This window comes from Eubalaena glacialis, chromosome 1 (genome assembly GCF_028564815.1).
Source record: "Eubalaena glacialis isolate mEubGla1 chromosome 1, mEubGla1.1.hap2.+ XY, whole genome shotgun sequence".
Taxonomy (NCBI): Eukaryota; Metazoa; Chordata; class Mammalia; order Artiodactyla; family Balaenidae; genus Eubalaena; species Eubalaena glacialis.
In genome coordinates, this window is record NC_083716.1 from 188,920,399 (window position 1) to 188,947,416 (window position 27,018).

The window sequence follows — 27,018 nt, forward strand, 5'->3', positions numbered from 1 at the left end:
TCCTAAGAGTTCTCATCACAAGGAAAAAAAATTTTTATTTCTTTAATTTTTGTATCTGTATGAGATGATGGGTGTTTACTAAACTTATTTCGGTAATCATTTCATGATGTATGTAAATCAAGTCATTATGCTGTATACCTTAAAATTATACAGTGCTGGATGTCAATTATATCTCAATAAAACTGGAAGAAAAAGTCATTTACTTTTAAAAATCCAGAGAAAATCTAAGATTCCATTATTAAATATGATTCCATTTTAAAACTCAGTCCTATATTAATTTGTTATGATCTGAGAGGATTTTCACAGTTGAAGAGATGAGGCAATGCAAGCAGAGATGTTTTGATTTTATAATAGCCCATATTAACACATATACTTTCCTCTCCTTTGGGCTGTAAGTATCTTGCCTTATATGTTAAGGTCATTCAAGCAAAGACTGTCATTTCTGAATATTTTGGGGTTACATAAATGCCTATTATTGCCAAGAGTCCTATCAAAGAACAAAACAAAATGAAAACCTGACACCTCCTCACTCTAACACACTCTGAAAAATGAAGATCACAAAAACATTCCAAGCAGCATGATGCTATACCTATTCCAAGACTTGACCTTTTGTGTTGGATGTATTTTAATCTCTAGTAGTCAGATATCTGAGTCATTGTCTACCAGGCTCTGAGAATGACAGAGGAGCTAAGTAGCCTCACAAAACAAAGTGCCTCTACCCTGAAATTCAGATGTCAAAAATCACTGCATGCCAGGAGTTTCATTAACAGTTATCAGTCACCTTTCTAGAAAATTCAAGAATAAGGTAGTGAACTTCAAAAACATCAGGCCTCAATTTCATTGAATTCATGATAGTCTTTGGTTTTAAATCAATAAAAGACGGGTAATACAAGTCATGGTATTATTTGGAGATCTAACAGTAATTTTCAAGAGTTTCTGGGATTTATTAGAGTTTTTTTTTTTAGAGATTTTTGTTTAAGTCACTAGTGAAGCACCTTCATTCTGATATATTCGTTTTTTAAATTAAGGAAACATTTATGTACAAATCTTAACAGTATAAATCATGAACACACTTGTGTAACTAACACTCAATAAAGATACAGAACACTTCCATCACCCCCAAAAGATTCCTTTACCCTCTTCTATGAATCCTACCCCATATAGGCAGGCCCCCATTGTTCAGATTTCAATCACTATGGATTAATTTTGCCAGTTTTTGAACTTCATATAAAGGGAATCATATGGCATCCATTTTTTTGAGGTTCACTGTGGTTCATATCATTGGTCCATTTCTTATTGTATGACATTCTTTTGTATGACTATACTATGATTTACTTATGCATTTCTATTTTTGATGCACATTTGGACTTTTTCTAATATCGGGCTATCATAAGTAATACAATTACAACTACTCCTACATAAGACATTTGGTGAGCATAAGCACTAATTTATGTAGGTTATACATCTATGGGTGGACACGCTGGGTCATAGGGGATATTAAGTTTAACTTTAATAGATGCCAACCAGTAGTTTTCCAGATGGATTGTAATGGTTTATACTCCCACCATCAATGCCTGAGACTTCCAGTGGCTCCACATTCTCAGTAACACTTAATATTGTCAGTCCTTTTAATTTTAGCCATTCTGGTGAGGACGTAGTGGTATTTCATTGTGCTTTTAATTTGCAATTGTTTGATAAGTAATGAAAATGAGCATACTTGTACGTACTTACTACCCATTTGTGTGTTTTCTTTTATGAGGTGTCTGATCAAATTGGGCTGTTTTTCTTTTTATTACTGATTTGTAGCAATTCTTTATGCAATCTGGTACAAGCCTGTAGCCAGATATTTGTAGTACAAATATTCTCTCTCAGTCTATGGCTTGCCTTTTCTTAATAGTATCTTTGGAAGAGCAGAAGTTTTGAATTTTGCTTTTGTCCACTTTACAAATTTTTTCTTTTATAGGTAGTGCTATATGTGTCTTCACTAAGAAATATTTGCTTACCCCTAAGATTAGAGAGACATTCTCTTGAGTTTTCCTGTAGTAACTTTATAGTTTTGTGCTAAGCCTGTGGTTAATCTTGAATTTAATTTTTATACATGGTACAGGTAGAGGACAGGTAGGTTCCTTTTCTTCCATACATATGTGTTGTTCCACTGCTATTTGTGGACTTCCCTTTCCCCATTTAGCTGTGTTGGTGCTTTTGTAGAAAATCAAATGATCGTCTAAGTATGGAACTATTTCTGGAATCACTATTCTATTTTATTGCCTATTTGTCTGTCCCTATGTCAGTAACACACTGCCTTGATTACTGTAGCTTTATACCAAGTTGTGTAATAAGGAAGTGTAAGTCCTTCAACTCTTAGTCTTTTTCAAAATTATTTTGGCTATTTTAGATTCTTTTCCATGTAGATTTTAGGATCAGCTTTTCTTTCAGCTTCTATAAAGAAGACTACTGTAATATTTAATAAGGATTATGTTAAATATATTAAACAATTTTGGAAGAATTGACATCTTGGCAATATTAGATCTTTCAATCCATTAACGTAGTATATCGCTCCATTTATATAGGTCTTTAAAATTTTTTTCTCAACAATATTCTGTGGTTTTCTGTATCAAGGTTTTATATGCATTTAATTAATATATTCCCAAATAGTTTACTATTTTTATGCTATTATAAATAATATTGTTTTTAAATTTTCATTTTCAAATTTTTTGCTGCTAGCATACAGAAATACAATTGATTCAACAACCCTGATAAACTCATTTATCAGTTCAAGTAGCTTTTAACAGATTCTTTAAGATTTTCTGTGTAGATGCTCATGTTTCTGGAAATAAGACAGTTTTATTTATTTTTATCCAATCTATTCTTTATTTCCTTTTATTACCTTATTGCACTACCTAGAATTTCAAATGCAATGTTGAATGGAAGTGGTAAGAGTAGACATCAAAATCTTAGAATGAAAGTGTTCAATATTTCACCATGAAGTATTGTTAACTATAGGCACCTTTTGCCAGGTTGAGAGAGGTCTCCTATTTCTAGTTTGCTGAAAGTTTTTATAATAAATGTCTTTTGAATTTTGTCAAATGCTTTTTCTGCAAGTATTGAGATGATAATAGGATATTTTCCCCCCTTTTTTCCTCTTAATATGGTAAAGTACCTAAATGATTTTTGAGTACTAAGTCAATGAAGGTCATGATGTGTACCCTTTTACTATATTGCTGAGTTGGATTTGCTAATATTTTAAGGAATTTTACATCTAGGTTAATGACAGATATGGGTGTACAATTTTCTTAACTTGCAAAGGCTTTGTTAGTTTTTGTCAGGGGTTATATTGACAATTTTCCCTCTTCTTCCATGTCATGAAAGAATTTGTGTAAGACTGGAATTATTTTTTCCTGAAAAGTTTGAGAGAATTCACCCTCTCTCAGCTGAACTGAGAATTAAGAATTGAAATGAGAATTAAGAACTGAAGCCATTTAAGCCTGGAATTTTCTTCATGGGAAGAGTTTAAACTACAGTGTTTAAAAACAGATACATGGATATTCAGATTACAATTTTTTTCTTGTGTCTGTTTTGGTAATTTGTATCTTTGAAATAATTTGGTAATTTCATCTGAGCCATTAAATTTATATTGTGTATAACATTCTTTATCCTTTTGAAATATATAGATCTATAACAATATCTTTTCTTTCCTTTACAATTTATGCTTTTTTTTTCTCTTTTTGATCCTGCTAGTAATTTTATTTTATTTTTTTTAGAGAACCAACTGTTGCTTTTGTTAATTTTTGCTATTGTTTGTCTTGTTCTATTTCATCGGTTTCTGCTTTTATATTTATTACCTCCTTCCATCAACTTATTTTGGTTTAATTTTCTTAACTTTCCTTAGCTTACTTAGTAAGGTAGAAACATAGATAATTGATCTATACGTTCTTTTCTAATATAAACATCTAAAGCCATAAAATTTTCTCTTAGCATTGCTTCAGCTGCATCCCACAAATTTTCATATGTGGTGTTTTCATGGTCATTCAATTAAAAATATTTTAATATTTCTTCTTAACCCAAGAAAAGTCATTTTATCTTTTCCTGGTTCTGCTTTTTTCATCTCTAATGTGAGAATGTTGTTATTAAAGATCTCTAAGTCTATTTTATATTTACCATTGTCTGATGATTGGTTGAGTAACTAAAATTATAATTTTTAATTGGCCATAGCATGCAGCTTGCCTTTAGAATAGAACAGATTTTAACATTTGGTCTTTTATTTTTAAGCACAAAATGTATTAAAATATTTTTTAAAGACATTTTTATTGTGAAAATATTTGAATTTCGAAGATGTTACTTAGTAACTTTCTCTAGGACTATGCAACGTTATTTCAAAGTGAAACCATATACCTATTGACGATAGGAGACGAAAACCATAGTCATCTAACTACAGTAATGTATTTGGTCTTTATGTTTTCAGAATAAGTGAAACATTAAAAAATAAAGATTAAAAATAAAGAACAATGTTGAGAAATCAAATAATCTGAAAATACAGAAGTTAAAAAAGAGCTTCTCTAAACGGGACTGTGGCATCATAAATAATGTATCTAATCTTTGTTCCTGGTTCCTGGCACAAAGGTTCAAAAACCCATGAAATTTCCTGAGTGATAGGAGACTCTTTGTTATGCTAATTATGTGACTCATGGCATAAGACCCCTTAGATTGCTTCAGGATAGGGCTGCTCACCAGAGAGATCAATCACATGATTAGAGGGTTGGAATATTGGGGCAGCGTCATCTTGGAGGAAAGGAGGGCTGGAAGTTGAATTCAATCATATGGGCAATGATTTAATCAGTCATGCCTATGTAATGAATCCCCATAAAAACTCCTGACACCAAAACTCAGTGGCACGTTTTGGTTGGTGAACACATTGATGTGCCAGGAAGGTGACACACCCTGACTCTATGGGGAGAGAGCATGGAAGCTTCATGTCTGGGACCCTTCCAGACCTTGGCCTATGCACTTCTTCATTTGGCTGTTCCTGAGTTGTATTGTTTATAATAAAACTATAATTGTAAGTAGAGCACTTTCCTGAGTTACTTGGCTCATTTTACTGTAGTACCCCCAGTGGGAGTAGAAAGAGAATAAGGACACCATAGAGAAAAAAAACATACAACAAACTTGTTGTAGAGAACACTGGTCATTCTCCATATTGATGAAATAAAAATTCACATTTTAAGGCAAGACAAGAAAAATTTAAACATATTTTTTTGCTCTGCCCATCTGGGCCTCTTCCTTCCCCTCTAGTGTCCATTATGCATCTGCATTATGCATTAACCAAACCTCCCCAATGGCAGAAATACCTGCTCAATCATAAAGATCAATTTTTTTCCTTCTGGCACCAGCCATGTAACTCCTTAGAAACTAACATTGTTTTTTGCAATCTTGTAAGGGGTCAAGAAGACCCACTGCTCACCTTGTATGTGCAGACATCTTTGGTGCACTTTATGTACAATGCCAATGCATCATTTCCCTTAAAGATAGTGATTGGTGCAAAACAGACTGGTCAGATGACCTGGAGAGATATTGGGTCACACCTAATGGAAGTTCTTAACTTAAGTACTCACTTATGACCTTAGTACTTGTATTCTGCCTATTTTACAAGATTATTGTTTCTTGCATTACCAAATGTGTGACTGTGATAAAATTAATGATGATTAGGCAACTTGAAACAATTGACCAAATATACAGTTCTATAAGATCAATGATTATAATAGTGTAACTCTAGATAGGGGAAGAAGCAACAAGAGGGAACCATTTCCTGAACCATAAGAGACTAGTATGACAGGTGTTCCAGAGGTTTTTGGCCACTGTTAACAGGGTTTAGTCCAGTAATAGTACATTGAGTGGCCTAACAACGAAATTCTTGCCTAACCTGGGAATGAGTATTCCTAGCGCCATGGAACAAATCGGTTATGAAATGCCTCCCAAATCTTGGTCGAAATTAAGACCTAAAGGTAAGGGATTGTAAAATAAAGAATGTTGCCCACCATCCAGTTCTACAGGAATCAAGTCATTAGGCACTGAAGTTGCTGACTTACAATACACCCTGAAAGGAATTCAGGGTGAAGATCAGGATGCGGTGCTTTGTGCTGGGGGAAAACTGACAGAACTGGCCTTCAAATAGTTAGATATTTTCAGGAGAAATTTCTTGTGAACTTGGATTCTTGCATCTTCCCATACTTAGAAAAGCACTAAAACCATTAACTAAGATGTCTGTTCCTTGTGACTAGCAGCAACCTTCTACTGAGATGTGTACTTGATTGCATGCACCCCTTTTGCCGAAATCACATATATACTGGCCTCCCCCTTTACCTCTTCAGAACAGTTCTCAGAACTCTCTGAGAGACTGTCTCCCAGGTTATAATCTTTATTTTGGTTCAAATAAAATTTTCCATTTCTTTCTTAGATTGGCTATTGATTAATTTTTTGACAATATCCAGGCTTGCTTTTTCACATAACAATAGATTTTTGCAGTTAGGTACATGTTCACCCAGCTAAAAACTATATTTCTCAGCCATCCTTGCAACTATGCATGTATAACTAAATTCTAACCAGCAAGATGTATGCAAAAGTGTTATAAATCCTCCCTTTCTCTTTTTATGATGAAAGCTATTTGCTACCTCTGCAAACCCTAACCCTAACCCTAACCCTAGCATTTTACCTTTTAACAGCAGATAGCGACTCATTTGTTAATTTCTTTCTCTACTGAGATTGGCATCTGAGATCCAAGACTTGACCCTCTTTAAAACATGTATTATACTGCATAGGATTATTTAATACATTTATTTGAAATAATAAATTCTGCCTGAAGTCCCAAGAATGTGTTGTGGCCAAGTTGGTAATAGCAAGTCACAAGGCCTGGATTCTTTACAGAGAAGATGTATGTCGATATGCACAGTCACTATTTCCAAAAACATTTGCATAGACACAGAACATGAAAGAGGCACCTGTAGGAAGAACTCCTCCATCAGGGCCATGGTCCATCGGTGGTGCAGCTGCCAGGATTTGGCTGGGTGACTGATGTCTGCTGCATGGAGAATCAGGGACATGGTTTTGGCTTTGTCAAGCCTGTCAAAACAAGGACATGCTCAAATTATCAGAACAAAGTAACCAATTACAGTCTCCTCTGAGTCCAAGCCCACATACCTTTAACATAAAAAAAAAACAAAACCTACCCTTCAGGCTGCTGCAAACTGTTTCTTATATTTTTAATTTGCTGGAAGTGACCCGACATGTCTGTAGACAAAACCATTTCAATCACTAGGTTCCGAAGATCCCTGTGGAGTCATCAAAAGCAGAAAGGTTTGTTTGGCCCCTTTTTGTTCTCAAGTGAAATATTTCCTTAATATTGCGAATTACATTTTATTTTTTCTAATGGTATGAGCACAAAAGATGCTACGTTTTAAATATAAAAGAGCTTACAAAAGTTTGGCTTTAGGATGTTGCCAGGAGAGTGATTTGTGAATGATGCTGTGCAACATCTCCTTTTAAAGAACTGGATGCTTTCCCTCCCACACCTACATCCCTCCCCCACTCATGATTTCTAAATATTATTTTTAGAAATAATAATTAATATCAGAAAGAATTCTAACCAATTTTAAAGAAAAAACTATTCTAAAAGCAGAATTCGTAATTAAGAAAACCACCACCATTTATTCAGTATTTATTCAATCAAGGCAGTGTTCTAGGTGCTTTTATGTGAGGGGGTACTATTATTTCCCACCAGAGGGGATTGAGTTGTTTGCTAAGTCACACAGCTAGTACATAGCAGAGATAAGATTCACCCCCAAGAGTTCCCACTAGCAAAGCTGACACTTGGATCACTCCACTGTACCAAACTTCCATCATGAGAACTCCAGAGAAATCAAGGCTATAAGTGAGCGGGAATTCTCTGTTTAAGCCCTGGGGACCCCGATCCTACATATCATAGACAGAGCTACTGGTACTGTTAAAATTTTAACCAAGACACTGCAAATACGGTGAACATATCACAAAGCCTATGAATGAATAACTCATTCTCACAGTAAGCAGGAGATGAGTAATGCCAGTAAAGGCTTGCATGTTCTACAATTCATTGCTTGCTCAGTACAGATAGGTAAAAAAGTCACTTATACTGGAAATATTTTATTTCATTCTGTGGCCAGTAGAGTAAGCTAAATTACAGGTGTATGGTAAACTTGAATTATGATCTTGTGTCAAAGATATTTTACCTAAAGATGGTATGATTGAATGATTTGTTTTTTTTTTTTTTTAAAGCTGTAGCATTCTTTAAATTTATTTATTTATTTATTATTTATTTTTGGCTGTGTTGGGTCTTCGTTTCTGTGCGAGGGCTTTCTCCAGTTGCGGCAAGCGGGGGCCACTCTTCATCGCGGCGCGCGGGCCTCTCACTATCACGGCCTCTCTTGTTGCGGAGCACAGGCTCCAGACGCGCAGGCTCAGCAGCTGTGGCCCACGGGCCTAGTTGCTCCGCGGCATGTGGGATCCTCCCAGACCAGGGCTCGAACCCGTGTCCCCCGCACTAGCAGGCAGACTCTCAACCACTGCGCCACCAGGAAAGCCCGAATGATTTGTTTTTAAGAACAACCACATATTGGAGATTCTTGCTGAAAATTATGGGTGCTCAATTCAGTTGGATTTTTAGATGGGAGCAATGAGAAAACAATACTCTGATTACTGTTCATGATATTGGATAGCTTGCTTAGAATTCTTTTACCCAAATATTAAGGGAATGGAAGCTATCACAGATAGCTAATACTTATTCTCAATTACATTTTTTCTTCTAAATTACGAGATACCCATGTTACAATACCAACTGTACCAAAATATTCATGTTAACTAGGAAAAATGAGACAAAAGTTTTATGAAATCTATAAAATTTAATAAATACTTTGTACTTTGCAGATGTGATGTTAAAAAAGAGACAACAGACCCAAAATGGAGTCCTTGTGCTAAGCCCACATCACCAAACCAAGACTTAATACCTCCCCCAGGATTGGAAACTTAAACCAATCAATGTGGAATTACCTGGTCAGCACTAGTGAGGTAATCTACCTTATAGACCCCTGTCATCCCCCAAAGGAAGGTGACTTTGCCTGAAACAATCAGCTCCTTGATAGAATAACTTCCTTGTCTTCCTCTTTCTGCTTATAAATGTCTGCCATTTTGTACAGTTATTTGGAGCTTCTTTTTATTTACTAGATGGGATGCTGCCCAATTCATGAATTGGGTTGAATAAAGCCAATTAGATTTTTAAAATTTACTCAGTTGAACTTTGTTTTTTAACAGTAATCAATAAATGTTAGATATTATCAATCATCAACTAATATCAATAGGCAAACTAGTACACAAAGGAAATGTTACTTTATTTATACATTTTTCTTGCCAAAATTTAAAAATTACTGCATTTATAGTTACTAAAGTTACTTTAAAAAATAGATTTGCAAACAGAAAACCTACAAACCCTTAAAAAGCTACCCATATTTTATTTTATTTTATTTTACTTTTTATTTTTAATTAATTAATTAATTAATTTATTTATTTTTGGCTGTGTTGGGTCTTTGTCGCTGTGTGCGGGCTTGCTCTAGCTGCAGTGAGCGGGGGCTACTCTTCGTTGCAGTGCGCAGGCTTCTCATTGCCGTGGCTTTTCTTGTTGTGGAGCATGGGCTCTAGACGCACAGGCTTCAGTAGTTGCAGCACGTGGGCTCAGTAGTTGTGGCACACGGGCTTAGTTGCTCCGCCGCATGTGGGATCTTCCCAGACCAGGACTTGAACCCCTGTCTCCTGAATTGGCAGGTGAAATCTTAATCACTGAGCCACCAGAGAAGTCCCGCTATCCACATTTTAATTCTTGGTAAAATAGTATCAAGTTTATACTAACAAATAAATCTTTTACAGCTTTTTGGAAACAGTGTTAAATCATATGATAAATCAAATCATAAATCATGTGATATTATAGTATGTGTTAAAAAAATTTGGGAATTCCCTGGCAGTCCAGTGGTTAGGACTTGGTGCTCTCACTGCTGGGGCCATGGGTTCTATCCCCCATTGGGGAACTAAGATCCTGCAAGCCTTGTGGAGCGGCTGAAAAAAAAACTCTATAAAAACACTCAATTAGGATATTTTGTACAGTAACTTCTTAGCTACTGTACAAAAATATAAAATATTAGAGGAGTAAATTATGAGAATAAATAATAAAGATGTTAAAGAATGAAGTGTAATAGAAAAAAATCACACTGAAATAGCAACAGAATAACTTTGAGAAGAAAAAAGTTAATTCAAAGGAATAATAAAATTAATAATACAAATGTTACCTCTCGGAATGATAATCACTGATGAAGAAATAAATTAATACTCTAGATGTAAACAGTCAATCTCTCGGACCTTAGGAAACACCTCTGCACTTGTGTCCCTGTTTCTACCTTTGCCCTTCTATTTTCCACATACCCAGCAGTGGTGGCTTCACAATTAGATCCTGGCCTTCCTAGGTTGGTGACCCAACTGTGCTATTGTTTCCTGTGGAGTAAAACGAGAGGCCTGAATTGGGTTCCCAAAACAAAATGCCTCCTTCCCCTGACTTCAGAGCTTTTTCTACAGTTGCAAAAGTGAGCCCATATTTTTTCCAGCCTTGAAAATCCAGGAAGTTTTAGTATTTGGAGAAGTAACCATGGGAAATTAGGGCTTGTTTTAAACCCTGAAATAAACATTTATTTATTTATTTTAAGGCAGATCTTAATTCCAGGTTACTTCTTTGGACATTTCTTTTCACCTTGATTTAAAGAAAAAAACAAAAACAGAAACAAACCTAAACAACACTTTGATATTTGAATTTGAATAGGAATTTTTCCAGCCCATTAACTGACTTTTAACAAGATCTTAGTTAAAGATAAAGGCTTCCTGTTTTTTTTTTTTTTTCAGTGTAAGTAGGTCCCACAGAAAATTAGGGATATACTTACACTAAAAAATGTCTATGTTTATCTGAAATTTATATTTAACTGGATGTCCTTTATTTTTATTTGCTACATCTGGCAAGCCTATAGTCAAATGAAGGGGATGATGATGACCTGAGGATCAAGAAGAAAGGAGGGAATGTCATGCTGAGTAGTAGGGGTGCATCTTGTTATTTTTCCCTGCATGGCAATAAGCAATACCATTTCACGTAATTTTTTTTTTCTTTTTAAGAAGACAGATGCCTTGGAGAAACATGTAAGATTACCCTTTGCATCTAGGTCATTTTAGTATGTTATATTCATAATTTTTTCCCCAAATAGTGAGTTCTTTGTTTTTTGGAAAATCTAAACACATATAGAAAAGTAATATATGAAGGGATCAGTGTGATGCTAAAATTTTGAATTCATATAGGACCACATATTGGTACAACTGAGCAGAGCTCCACTCCCGGGAGTATGTAGTTACGTATCTTAAGGTTTTTCTTATGTGGTACATAATCTTATGGATTGGCTATCATGCATATAGATGTTGAATTGGCCTTGAAATAGTTCAGCTCCATGTAACAGAGCCTGGCTCCTGAACCGTCTTCTAGGCACTAATCATCCTCAGAATCATCCAGTCAAAGGGAACTGAGTTTGTTTTATGAGTAAAGGATTGACTTTCATCTGTTTTCTTCAGTTTACATCACTTAACTTTTTCCCTAAAATTAAATTTCCTCTAGGTTTCCTCTGAAACTCACCTCCAGTCATCTTTGGATAAATTTACCAGGACATTCATTTCTTCTTCTTGCATAAGTCGATAAGCTGCACTCACATGGTGATTTTCAAGGACGGAGCGATCATTATACAAAATGGCAACATCTGACCTAAGAATTAAAAACAAAATGCCAAGTAGAGGATTTCTTTAGACCTCATGAGTGTCTTTGAAAACTACTCAAGTCATAAGACAAAATATCATCCATAAAATCCTATAATTAAACATCTAGACTTATGGAAGTACTTAGTTTCCTTTCTTTTTGTTTTTTACTGTATGATAATTTAAAAAAATAGCATTTATTTTTTAGAGCAGTTTTAGGTTCACAACAAAATTGAGCAGAAGGTACAGAGGTTCACCATATACCCCCTGGTCCCCACACATGCATAGCATTCCCCATTATTAACATCCCCAATCACAGTGGTACACTTGTTGAAACTGATGAATCTACATTGAACATCATTATCACCCAGAGTCCATAGTTGACCTTAAGAGTTTACTCTTAGTGGTGTACATTCTATGGGTTTGGACAAATGTATAACGACATACATCTACCATTGTTGTATCATACAGAGTATTTTCACTGCCCTAGAAATCCTTTGTGATCTGCCAATTCATCCTTTCCTTCCCATCCCCTGAACCCTTGGCAACCCCTGATCTTTTTATTGTTTTCACAGTTTTGCCATTTCCAGAATGTCATATAGTTGGACTCATACAGTATGTAGCCTTTTCAGATTGAATTCTTGAACCTTTTAGTATGCATGTGAGCTACCTTTATATCTTTTCATGGCTTGATAGCTCAATTCTTTTGAGCACTAAATAATATTACATTATCTGGATGTATCACAGTTTATTTATCCACTCACCTACTGAATGACATCTTGGTTGCTTTTAAGTTTTGGCAATTATGAATAAAGCTGCTATAAACACCTCTGTGCAGGTTTTCGTGTGGACATAAGTTTTCAGCTCTGTTGGGTAAATACCAAGGAGAGTGATTGCTGGCTCACATGGTAAGAGCATGCTTAGTTTTTAAAGAAACCACCAAACTGACTTCCAATACGGCTGTACCATTTTGCATTCTCATCAGCAATGCATGAGAGTTCCTGTTGATCTACATCCTTACTAGCATTTGGTGTTGTCAATGTTCTGGATTTTGGCCTTTCTAAAAGATGTGTAGTGATATCTCGTTGTTTAATTTGCATTTCCCTGATGACATAATATGGAGCATCTTTGCGTAAGCTAATTTGCCATCTGTATATCTTCTTTGGTGAGGTATCTGTTAAGGACCATTTTTAAATCAGTTTCTTTATTTTCTTATTGTTGAGTGTTAAGACTTCTTTATATATTTTGCACAATAGTCCTTTATCAGATGTATCTTTTGCAAATATTTTCTCCTACTCTTCGGTTGATCTTGTAATTCTCTTGATATTGCCTTTCATAAAACATAAATTTTTAATTTTAATGAGGTCCAGCTTATCAGTTATTTCTTTCAAGAATTGTGCTTTGGTGTTGTATTGAAAAAGTCATTGCCACGCCTAAGATCATCTAGATTTTCTCCTATGTTACCTTCTAGAAGTTTTAGAGTTTTGCATTTAACATTTAGGTCTATCATACATTTTGAGTTAATTTTTATGAAGAGTGTAAGGTTTGTGTCCAGATTCATTTTTTTGCATGTGGATGTCTAGTTGCTCCAGCACCATTTGTTGAAGAGACTATCTTTGCTCCATTGTATGGCATTTGCTCATTTGTTAAAGATCAGTTGAATGTATTTATGTAAGTGCATTCCTGAGCTCTCTATTCTGCTCCATTGACATATTTGTCTGTTCTTTTGCCAGTACCATACTGTCTTGTTTACTGTAGACTTATAGTAAATCTAGAAGTTGGATTGTGTCAATTCTCCAGCTTTGTTCTCTCCTTCAATATTGAGTTGGCTGTTCTGGGTCTTTTTGCCTCTCCATATAAACATTAAATCTGCTTGCTGATATACACAAAATAACTTGCTGGTATTTTTATTGGGATTGCATTAAGTCTATAGATCAAGTTGAGAAGAACTGACTTCTTGACAATATTGAGTTTTCCTATCCATGAACATGGAATATCTCTTCATTTATGTAGTTCTTCTTTGAATTCTTTCATCAGAGTTTTGTAGTTTGCCTTATATACATCTTGTACATTTTGTTAGATTTATACCCAAGTATTTCAATTTTTGGATGCTAATGTAAATGATATTTTACATTATTGAATTTTAGTTTTAAATTTTTTAAATAAAATTTTAATTAAATTTTGACTTCAAATTCCACTTGCTCACTGCCAGTATATATGAAAGTGACTGAGTTTTGTGTATTAACCTTGTATCATGAAAATTTGCTATTTGCTATAATTGCTTATTAGTTCTAGAAGTATTTTGGTTGAGTTTTTGGATTTTCTACATAGACCATCATGTCATCTATGAACAAAGACAGTTTTGTCTTCCTTCCCAACCTGTATAATATGATATTGAAAAGCAGTAGAGAGGGGAGACATCTTTGCCTTATTCCTGATCTTAGTGGGAAAGCTTCGAGTTTCTCACTGTTAAGTATGATGTTAACTGTAGGTTTTTTGTGATATTCTTTGTCAGGTTGAGGAAGTTTCGCTCTATTCCTAATTTACTGAATATTTTTATCATGAATAGCTATTGGATTATGGCAAGTGCTTTTTCTGCATCTTGATATGATTGTGTGTTTTTTTCTTTAGCCTATTGATATGATGGGTTACCTCAATTGAATTTTAAATGTCAAACCTAGGCATAAATCCCACTTGGTCATGTGCCTAGTCTCCTTGTATTATCATAATTTAAATGTATTTATGCCTTTTCATTTCAGTTTGCAATCCAGATGCGTGCAAGATCTAGATATGACAAAGAGAGAGAGAAAAAATCACCTAACATCCTCATTTAATCAGTGAATGAACCGATCCTTTTGTACCTATTCTATATAGTTGATTACCACCCTTATTCCCTTGGACTAAAATTACTTTGGGTAGAAGGCAGAGGGGATGTTAAAAATCATTTGGTCTATTTATGATTCTATTTTTTTCTCTTATAATGCTATAATTCGATTTGAGTATTATAGGTCCTCTAGCATTAAACTGGGAAAACCATTTTGTAAAACAGAACTTAAAATGTATGTTTCACCACCAATTTATAATGGGCATTATATTTTAAAATGATGAACTCATCAAGGGAAGGCTTTTATTTCTCACCTGTTTGTATTTTCACATCATTTGATCATCAAATAAAGTACTTAAGTTGCACTATTGAAATTGGTATTCTAGCATAAAGTGTGAAATATTCCAAGTGTTCTCAAATCTGTATAATTGAGCCCTTGCTTTTTCTTCCTCTGTCCCCTTAAGTTGTCAGATCATTTTGCAAGTGTGGAATGGAAGCAGAGCTGCTATGTTCAGTGCAGTGTCCCATGCATATAAGTTGGCAACTTGCAGGTAGGCAGTAAAAATAGCACCAAAGGAAAGTCAAGGTGAAACCTGTAACAATTTTGCTACCACTTTCACCAACACCCAACACACTCCTCTCACTTTTCCTTCCTCCTGGTAGATACATATTCTGTCAGCACTAAAAATGTCTCACTAAGACTATTTCAGGCTTTTCAGTGGGTAGCGATCTAGCACTGACCTTAGCACTGAAAATTTACCAAAGAGTAGACAATGACAAATAAAAGAAAGAACTAAGAAATCTGGCTTCTGTAGCAAGCAACCTATTTGAGATCTGTATCTAATAGTCTGGTGGATAAACCAAGCTTGATTATTAATCCAACATAGGGGAAATGACCTATTAGGCAGTGGAATAATTACTTCCTCTTTTGTTCCTAGCACTATCATAAAAGTAGAATAACATATGTAGCTAGCTAATAGCATATAACCCCAAAATAGATTTTCTTTTAATCATCCCAGCCTTGGCCTAAAAATTTTATTATCAATAATCATAGCTCGATACACAGAAAACTGAACTAGGAGAGCATACATGCAATCCTTGTTTGAGAGAAAATTAAATAGATCTTGTCCAAGTATCTCCAGAAATTTGCTGAGATCATGGGGAAAACTGTGATTTGCAAATCACATATTTTGTATCATACAATCTCAAATCTAGCCATGGCAGTTTTGCCAGGGTTATTGCATGATGTGGATCTAAGTGTCACTATTTCTTCCTTTCAGCAACAAACAAAGATGTGTTTTTTAACCAGATTTAATTGTAGCAAATTATGTGTGATTTTGTCTCATAAATCCAATAGGACGCTGAGAATACAGAATGGTCTTAATGTTTGAGATAATCTTTGACTGCTATGGAAAGAACAAGATTCTATGCAATACCCAGTGTCCATGGTTACATGTAGCTTGGCATTTTCTTTTCACAAAGAGGAAATTATTTCTATTTATTTACACTTTCAAGGATTGTATGAATTATAATGTCTGTATTGAACTCAAATCTAGCCTTGCACTATGTTTTAAATTATTTTTCAGTCATTTTGCATTATCCAGTAAGTAGGTTTCCATATTAGAAAAGCAACTCTAAATCCAAGTAACAATGAATAATATAAAATATGATAGAATTATTGATATCAGTAACATAAAACCAATATATCCTTGGACAAAATGTGAAGCCAATAATTTCAGAAAGCACATCATATTGTTGCATTTGTGATCATTACAACTTTTTTGTTCATAAAATGTTCAAGTTCTTGTAGAATTAATCCATTAAATAATTGATCCTGATAGACAATATATAAGAAAATAAGTAAAATACTAGACCTTCCCCCAGTTTTTATACAGAGCTTCTTAATATAAAATGGTAAAAAGTGTATTCTTCTTCATCCTCCTCCTCTCTCTCCTCTTTCTCCTCCTTCTTTTCTCCATCTCCTTTTCCTTCTCTGCAGTCTAAAGTATAAAGTAGTTTAGGACTCTTCATCCAGTTGTAAATAAATGGGAAAAGGAGAAATCTAGAAGTGATAATTTAATATTGCTGCTGGAGGCCAGTCCATTGCCTTTACTTTTCAAAATAGAAAGAGCAAGAAATATTTATTGGAAGCAAATCACTTGCTCCCTTCTCCAATTCCTAAAACTGTGGTCCTACACTGGGCCCAGCTCAGTAATGAGCTGTCTTTAATTAAAATCTCACTTATTATGAATTTGGTGGATATAGAAGAGCCTTTGCTAAGCAAAAATTATCTGCATAGTTTACCTTTCCTTTGATGTTTAACACAAATGAAAACAGGGCATCTCTATACTCTACAAATGTGTAGGTTAATAACATCCCTGCTGTACAACCAGACTTCAAGGTCTTCCTTTTCACTTTATGCTCTGTCAATCTGGGAGACTCTAGGAATAGACAGAATGCTTTCCCCAACATTTCATTGTTTGAATTTCAACTCTCCCTCTGTCTCTGTCAAGGGGCCATAATTTTCAAGTCCATCCATTTAAGGCTGTAAAAGATTGACTGTTATATGTCTGTCTCTGCCCATGGGAGCAGAGTTATGTAAATAGACTGGATTGAGAGTAAGTGTCCCTCATCTCAGCTTCTCAACCCTGCTATTGCCATCAGCTGACTATGTGCATATAGTTAGGTAATTTCACCTATTAAGATCTTTGTTTTCTTTTCTTAGACTGTGAGGCTTAGACCAGATGATCTATAATTTGGATCTCAGTCACTGTAGGATCCCTTGAAGCTCTAAAATGTTCAGTATTTTAATAAAATGTTCCATGCTCCCCACATCAAAACAACAAATTCCTATAGCTGGAAAATCAATTTTTAGAAATATTGCTCTTAAAATACAAATGAACAGACCACACAAAAACCTTCACATGAACATTTATGGCAGCTTTTTCATAAATGCCAAAATTTGGAGGAAACCAAGACATCCTTCAATAGTTGAATATGTGAATTCTGGTACATCCACGCAATGGAATATTATTCAGCAGTAAAAAGAAATGAACTATCAAGTCATGAAAAGACATAGAGGAACCTTAAATGCATATTGTTAAGTGGAAGAAGCCAGTTTGAAAAGGCTTCATACTGCATGATTTCGAATACATGACATTTTGGAAAAGGCAAAACTAGAGATCTTAACAAGATCAGTGATTGCCATGGGTGATGGCCATGGGTGATCAGTGAGGGAAGGAGGAATGAAAAGATGAAGCTCAGGGGACTCTTTAGGGCAGTGAAACTATTGCGGATGATACTATAATGGTGGATACATGGCATTATACATTTGTAAAGCCCATAAAATGTATAACACAAACAGTAAACCAAAATGCAGGCTATAGATTTTAGCTAATAATAATGTATCAATATTGGTTCATCGATTGTAACAAATGTACCATACCTGATGCAAGGTGTTAACACTAGGTGAAACTGGGGGGTTGGGGAAGGAGTATGTGGAAACTCTGTACTTTCTGTTCAATTTTTATGTAAAGCTAAATCTACTCTAAGGAATAAAGTCTATTAATTTAAAAAAATGAACAAACAAAAAATAACTGGGTTTAGTTTTCCCTCAACAAGAATAGAGAGCTCTACAGTAGTTCCAGAAAGAAACCAGTCTCTTAACTTACATCTCCATCTTAAGCATCTCTGACTAGTGAAAAACATAGAAATTCAGGATCCTATGTAAACAAGTGAATTGGATCCCGATGGGTCTTAAACCAAATTCTGTTTCCCGGGCACTGAAATCTCTTTGCAGCCAAAAAGAGCTTAGAACCCCTTTCTATTATGGACTGAATCATGTTCCCCCAAATTTATATGTTTATAGTCCTAACCCCAGTACCTTAGAATGTGACTGTATTTGGAGATAAGGCCTTTAAAGAGATAATTAATGTTAAAAGAGGTCAAAGGGTGGGCCCTAATCCAATATGACTGATGTCTTATAAGAAGAGGAAGAGACCCTGAGGTATGTTCAAGCACAGAAAAAGGTCATGTGAGGACACAGCAAGAAGTCAGTCATCTGCAAGCCAAGGGGAGAGACCTCAGAAGAAACCAAACTTGCTAACACTTTGATCTTGCATGTCCAGTCTTCAGAACTGTGAGAATATGTCTGTTATTTAAACCACCCAATCTGTAGTATTATGTAATATTCCTAACAGACTAATACACTTCTACTCTGGTATTTTGATTCTAATAACTGCCATTATCACCATAATTAAAAATCTAACTTTCTAATTATTTTAAATTTAATATTGCATGCTAACCTGGAAATAAGATTTCTTTGATCTTTAGATTTTTTTTCAGAAGTGGAACGTCATTACTTTCAAATATATAATGACACCAGACTGATGCCGTGAACAATAATGTTGTAAGATTTGCCCCAGTGAATAAATGTCTGACTTGTGTGATAGTTTAGTGCAAGTTCTGGGCAAAGAAAAATTATCTTATACATTTTTATGTTCTTTAAATTGCTAAATATGTCACCAAAATACAAGATTCTTGATAAATAAGAATTGCTGATTGAGGTGTTTCAAGCTTAAGGCATTTTGCTAAAATCCATTCTTATTAGACATCTTCATTATTATTTTGAAATCCTCTTAAAAATAAGTAATATTCAGAAAAATAAATTTCAAGTTTTAACTTAGAAAAGTTAATCCTTTGTCTAACTTACCTTGTCTGAATATGAAAATTGTTTGTAGTTCCCGTATGCTCATAATCATGAATGGCAGCGGCAAAGACCATTGCTAAAATTTCCAGTTCAGTGAGCCAGTGCTATTAAATTAAACAAAGATTCCATCATATCAAAAAGCAGAGTCAATGTTGTCTTTCTACAAAATAAATATTTTCATTGCACACAGTATAAATCAATATATAAAATTGTTATATGAATTTTAAATAATTTTTTCCCTGTTTTACCTCCATTAATTGTGCATAATGGATTCTTCATGAGGCTGATGATTGTTTCATGGCTTGTTAAGTTAAAAATTCAGACATTATAATTTTCCTTGCTAATTGGAAAAGAAGTAATTTTCTATGATTTAAAAGGCGAACTCTAAATGGATTTTGAATTTACAGCCTTACCAATTTGGGTTCTCATGAAATCATTTCAGTTTAGTGATTTTTAACATATAACTCATACAACACTAAAATGTCTTTTAGCACAACTTTTGTAGAAGACCCTACTATTAGAAAATTTTCCACCTGTGAGTTGAAAATATTCACTTTGGTCATTAGAGAAACTGAACTTAGTTTTTATATTTAGAGATTTAGAAGAGTTTCTAAGAATTTATCAAGTTTGTTCTTCATGATACATATATTCTATGACTATACAATTAAACTTAATAGCAATGAAAGAATAAATGCTTTCACATAAAATCCAGAGCACTGCTTCATATACATTGATTTTTTTGTTGTTGTTATCAAGTGGATGGTTTTAATAAAATTTCTCTACTGTTATAAGTCCATTTAGGTAATTTGATAGTTTATTCATTACTCACATATTGCATAACACTTTAACTGCATTGTTCAATATGATAATCACATATGACTATTTAAATTAAAAATAAATAAAATTAAGTTCACTTTTTCAGTTGCAGTAGCCACATTTCAACTGCTTAATAGTGGCAAGTGGTTATCTTATAGAACAGTACAGATACAAAATATTTCCATCACCACAGGAAGTTCTATTGGAGAGTGCTGTAAGTAGGTGGTACTTGTTGGTAAGAATGGAGGATCCAAAGTGATGTGGAACTTGCTCTTAGTGGTTTTATGCCATACACTTGAAACAAAGACCTTGCACAAAGCAGCAGAAAAATATAAAGTACATGCATACTTGATGAAAACTCACAGAATAGAAGGGCAGATAGGACATCTATTTGGTGGCAGTGGATCTTGGAAGAAGGATGGACAAAGATTGGTAGCTAAATGCAAGGTTGGGAACAGAGAGATTCTAAATAGAAAGAGTAAATATGGAATGATACTATAGAGGCCTGTACGGAAATTGAATTGCTAATAGTACAATTGTGTTGGAGAGTCAAGTGAAGTGAGATTGAAGGTGGAGTATGGGAAAGAATTGATAAGCTACCTTGATTAGAGCTGATGAATTAAGATTTTGAATAAAAGGCAACAGGAAGACACTGTAGGTCCATGGGTCTAACAGTGGAAGTGACACTGTTGAGTCTCATGGTTGCTAAAGGCACAGTCTTATTCATCTTTGCTCCTTTCATATAACCCATCATGGTATTTGGCACATAGTAGGAACTTGACATTTGTCTGTTGAATTGAATTTCACTAGTTTTGCATTTGGAGGAGGTAATAGGGAATAGTGGAAAGAGACTGTGGAATCAGAGAATCCTGATTTTAAGCCTTTGTTAATCCTCAGGCAAACAAGCTATTTACCCTCTTAGGCACAGCTTCCATGAAAATAGAATTAGTGATCATTCCCATGTGGACTTTAAAAGAAATTTAAAGTTGATGTATGTGCTGTGCCTATTACAAGTCTTAATATACAGTAAAATACAGAATAAATGGCATTTTACTGAACTTATTACTTTAAATACATTGTTTAAGGTATTGAATCTGGAAAATAATAATGAGTTAACATATATTTAGTGATTGCAATTCAAGAATAAATGCCTCACAGTTGGATGACTGAAGCAGAAATGATTCTTAGAACTAAGGAGAGTTGATATAACTAGCTGTACTGTGTTTATAGGTGCATTTAATGGTGAGTCATTAAAAGGAAGGAAATTACCTCATTAAAGGCCTATATTACGGCTGAACTGGGACTGAGCCTCCAACGTCCCCACTGAGACTGTGGAATTAAACACCATGAACTGAATAGCAATTGAAGTTAAACCAGATTTTGTAACCCCAGAAATCCGTTGTTTTAATAAAGACAATTGTTATTAGAAAAAAAATCACCTATTTTATTAAGTATTTCCTATTGGTTATATTTAAGATTTACAGACTTACCTGTGATTTTTAAAAAGCAATATTCTATATCTACTACGATAATATAGAATATGAAGCTGCAATTGTAAAATACTTAAATTAGGAAATAAGAGATGAATTTTAATTATAGATTATCTCGTAAATATTTAAAATTATTATCTTCATAACTGTCAAAATTGATTATACATGTTTCCTGTTTTTAGTCTCATTAATCTCTGCCTCCTATAAATAGTACTTCCTTCATCAATTCATCTTAATTATTGCCACAGTATAGTCTTAACAATTAAGTTTACATTATAAACTAGTTTGGGAAGAGAGAAACATTGAACATTCACACTTAATTGAAAAATACATCTATTTCATATTAGTGAAAGTAGAATTGGGAGCTGATTTTTATGTCCTTAGTTGACAATTCATTTTACACTGGTGTTGAATGAGAATTCTAACTCAGAAAATGGTCGTTTAAATTCATGAATTTTGTAAATGACTCATGATGACAAGTCAGAGAGAATAAGTCTGAATCATATCATTCTTCCCAACTAGAACAGTGGTCAGTACATAACCTAAGTTCTTCTGATTCCTAATGGGCAGAAATAAAGGGTTAAAATGAAGAGTCATGAGCAGTGTAGACATTGTGCTTCATCTAAACTGCATTTTGCCTAGAGAATTGCTCAGGTAGACTTACTGTAAAATGCGCAGTCCTCAAATTATACCAGAGAGAGGTGTTGACTGCCATTAATAGCATGTACAATGTTGATGAAAAGAAAGGAGGAGGAACTAACATTAACTGGACTTTTTAGGTAGATGGTTTCATTTAATTTTTATAATCACCCTATTTACCATTTACTAGGTAAATGTTTTAAATCTTATTTGGCAAATAACACAGCTGAATCCTAAAGAATTGAATCGACCTGCCAAAGGTCACATAGCTCTCAAGTGGCAGAGCAGGAATTCAAACTAAAATCTGTCTGATTCCAAAATTTCTGTTCTTTCCACAGATCACAATATTCCTTCCTTCTATGGATGACAATAGCCTTCATTATTCCAGGGTGGTAATATGCTGAATACATTCTTCCAAGATTTCAAAAGCAGAATTTCTAGATAATTTAACTAAATATACTGATAGGTAGAGAAGCTAACAAAGCTTTAAGACTTAGGATGTAATTTTCATATCTGAATTATTTAATATGTGTGTGTGTGTGTGTGTGTATGATAGTGAATGTATATGTGTATATGTATAGGCCTGGGAGAATTTTAGGTCAGAAAATCACATTGACATATTAGCTCCTGGTGTGTCTAAAAGGGCGTAATTAACAACCCCTTTAGCTTACATGATAGGTAGGGTTGGACCTTTTTTTCTCTATCCCTTTGAATAGACTGAGGTACTTTGCTATAACTTACTCAATATGGAAAGCGAGTATATTATAATAATATTAACATATAATACACATAAGTTAATATATAATATATAAATTAATAATAATTTTTACTAATAGCTATTATGCTTCAGGAACTAGGTTAGGATTACACATATGATATCATTACTCCTCACTGTTGTACTACAAGGTAGTTGGTATTATTAACCACATTTTAGTGACAAGGGAACAGATATGGAGAGCAAGTGAGCTAGGAAGTGGGGAAGTAGGGTTTTAAATCTGTGTTTGCTTGCCTTGAAAGCCCACACTCTTCCCACTCTTCCAAACACTGTTGTATTGGAAGCCATTTACAAGAACAGAATTTCCATGTAGTTTGCAGAACAGAGACATAGTGGCGAATTTCTGTAGATTGGAGAAAAATTAAGTAATTTCAGAGTGTGAGGGGTTATTTCTGGGTGTAGTCAGTGGACTACAAGTTCCAAAGGAATAGTTTTCAAGTTATCTCTTTTTCTTCTACTCTCAGTATTAGAGGGAACACAGTGCCAGGAGCCCTCAAATACAAGTGTTCCCTTGCCAAGGCCCTCAGATGATTTCATATTCAAAGAGACATTTGGAAGTGGCTTGGCAGCATTCGGTGAAGCATTTGCTCTTTAGCAAATGGATCGAGCTACCACACACCCCTATCACCGTGGCACTACACGTGGCTACAAATTAATTAAGTGACAAAAGGAGAGAGAAGGAGACAGAGGGTGTCCTAGCATCCTCTCTGCACTGCCTACTCCCAGGCCTGAGAGTGTCCCAATATGACATTAACAAACTGAAGGACGATCGCTTCATCCCAATCCCTTTCAGGCAATGGTCCTGCAAACATTTTGCAGGTGACAGGCTGCACTAGTCATCTGACAGTGCTGGGCTGCTACTGGAGTGCTCCATAAATGTCAGGCTGATAAGACCATCTTGAAACAGCAGGAGATCGACTAAAACACTAAAGTAAGTGACCCTGTCTACTCCATATCAAATCCTAGGGGTTTCAGTTAAATGAATATTTCTGTAATGCTTTGTTTTTTGTTTCAAAGAACCAACACATTCATATGTATGAAAATTAATACTCTCCTACTACCATTTTTTTATCTAAAGAAAAGCTAATTTAAATAACTTGCAAAAAACTCTCAAGCTGGCAATGTAACCTAGTTTTGACAAAATAGTCAATAAACTGAAAATTCATTTTGCCTTTCCTTTCATCATCAATCATAAAATTTCTCATTAGTTTAAATGTATTTTCCCGATCCTGGACAACACTGACAGTCTCCCACCCGACTATTTTTGTAATGGCCAAACTAAGGGATAAGTAAAGAGTCCACCGACACTTTTTTTGGTAAAGGATGAATAAATTTAGAAATGTTTCTAAACCAAACCTGCTAAAGTAGAGTGAAGTTATATATCTCAAAAAGTGACTATGTGATCTTTACTAACAACTTTAACTTTCTAAGAGTCATGCCAGGCTGGGCCAGATTTCCCCAGTCTTCCAGAGAAGTTGCAATGTTAGATCCTGGAACAAGTCTTCCTTGCAAGTCTGAGGGTAAATGCACATTGTAGATTTGCATTTCTCTATTTACCCACCAATACAGCATCCCTCATCTGTTCAATGTCACCTTCAGAACAGAGGTTCTGAAGCTGAACTAGGAGTCTTTTATTTGGTTCCCTTTACACTTGTGGTACTTAAGCAAAAATGTATTTCAAAACAAAATCCTGGCTTCCTACCAGCCTGGAATGGCATATATCTTCTGGTTGTATTTCATAATTAAAGCAGAGATTTTTTTATACCAAAGTAGGCATTACTTTTCCACTCCATTTTGTTCTGAGGAAACTTAATTAGTTCAGTTTCTGTTTCAGACTAACACTTAAATATTTCATTTTTCAGTTAACTTTTCAAAGCCACAGAATTCAGGAAAGAGGAAATGCCAAACACTTGAAATGAAAACCACCTCACTATCAGATTTAATTCCAAGGCCTTAGAAAGGAAAAGCAAATCTAACCAGGAAGATGTTAAAGCAACTTTTTCAAGTGTTAACAGCATTTGCAGCTGTTTGTCAGGAGGCACTTTGTTTTTCACACTAATTGCCATGTATATCAAACCAAATGAAAACATAGAGTTCAAGAAACAGCTCTGACAATGAAGACTTATTAAACCAACAGAGCTTTAAAATAATTTGTGTGTATGTGTGTGTGCACATGCACACATGCTAGAAAGAGAAACAGAAAGTTACATATACTATTTCAAAAAATCTTACAATATTTCGAAGCTATATCTTTGAAAGTTTGAGTTTCTACGTATTATTGCTAAGTTCTACTTCCTCCCTTTAAATGTCAAATCAGACTCCTGGAATGAATGGTGAGTAAACTCCAACCAAGGACCAAGTTCAGCCATGACTGCATTTGATTTGGCTCGATGGGCACATTTATATCTTAACTGGGTGATACCCACATTTACATCTTAAAAAGAGAAAACAAAGGTATAAGGTTAACATCACATATAATTCAGACTTCTAGAAGGTCACAAGAGAGTCATGCATCAGTGAAGGTTTTTGAGATTTTTACCTCCCCATAGTAGGGATTAACTCCAAAGCAGGTTATATTACTTAGTGATCCTGCCAATATAATGCATATTTCTATTGAATTGGCAGTGATATTCCAAGAAAATTCTTCATTAAAAGCCCAGCTGAGCTCTCAGCTATTAGTCATTATCAACTGCCAGCCATGTGAGTGAACCACTGTGGATGTCTTGCCCAGTGATGTCCTCAGATGTCTTTGACCATAGCTGCTAGCTGGTCACAATCACACAAGAGACCCCAAATGAGAACCTTCTAGTTGGAACCCTTCTAACTACAGACACCCATGAGAAACAATGATAAATTATTGTTTTAAGCCACTGAGTTTAGAGTAGTTTGTTTTGGAGAAAACAGATAATTGGAACACGGGGCAGGAGTGGAATCTGAGCCCAAGGCATTGATGGATCTGCAACATTTTGGAGGCAAAAAAGACGGAGAAGTAAAATAGATAATTTCTTCATTCATCACGTGAGACACCTTTGGATGATTCATAGCAAAGGGATCTTATGTGTAGTAAACCACACCCTGGATTCTGGGGGAAAATGTATACAATTATCATCTGTATACAATAAACTTGGAGAATCATGTACCTGCTACAAGTTTTCAAGATCTTCAGGACTCTATACTGTGGCCCTAAGGGCTTTGTGTGGGACCAGGTAAGGAACACAGTCTCTGGGGCAGAATGATGAGATATGGAGGAGTACTAGTTACACAGATCTGAATGCCAATGAGACTTACCAATAAAAAGAATGTGACTTTTGAAATCTAAACAGGTAGGCAATGTAGATTATGGGGTTTGGTGGACCATTCTACTTATATGCATTTTATGGTACTGCTTCAGCCTAGTTGATACATGAGGAATCAAAAATGTACTCAGATTCTGGGGATCTCACATGGCTCATACCCTTTTGGACCCATTCCAGTTTGGAACCTTCAGAAGGAAGGACTTCCCGTCCCTTTTTATCTCTTGGAAGTAATCCTATGCTCTAAGACACTACAGAAATTCTAGGCAGTCCCAGACTTCCCAACATCTACTCATTTTTGTCCCAGGATTTGCACTGCTGAACCATTTATTCACTCATCAACTGATTCATTCAAATACAAAGAGGAGGAAGAAGAATTCGGAAAAATCCAAATGAATAATTTCCAAAAACCCCTATTAGGATTTGATTGTAATTAGCAATGCAAACATGTAAAAGAGAAAAAGCTACTGAGGTCAGCTTGGGTGATGAAAGGAGGGGAGAGCACTACAACTAACTTTTATTCCAAAGACTTTTTCTCTAGGTCACTTTTCTGGGGGTTGATACCTATGGGAAAAGGAATTTACAAATGAAAAATGTTACATAGTCCAAATTTTGAAAAATTT

General features: G+C 34.9%; 1 protein-coding gene across 6 annotated transcripts in view; it reads right to left on the minus strand.

The window, feature by feature from the left end:
• Positions 1-27,018, minus strand: part of PDE1A (phosphodiesterase 1A) — a 361,532-nt gene that overhangs the window by 51,708 nt on the left and 282,806 nt on the right. For all 6 annotated transcript variants that reach the window (XM_061185570.1, XM_061185593.1, XM_061185610.1 and 3 more), the window contains 4 exons: positions 19,386-19,486; positions 11,735-11,860; positions 7,221-7,322; positions 6,993-7,113 (listed from right to left, as the gene is read on the minus strand). In XM_061185570.1, coding sequence (XP_061041553.1) covers positions 6,993-7,113; positions 7,221-7,322; positions 11,735-11,860; positions 19,386-19,486 — 450 coding nt within the window. The remainder of the gene's footprint in view (positions 1-6,992; positions 7,114-7,220; positions 7,323-11,734; positions 11,861-19,385; positions 19,487-27,018) is intronic.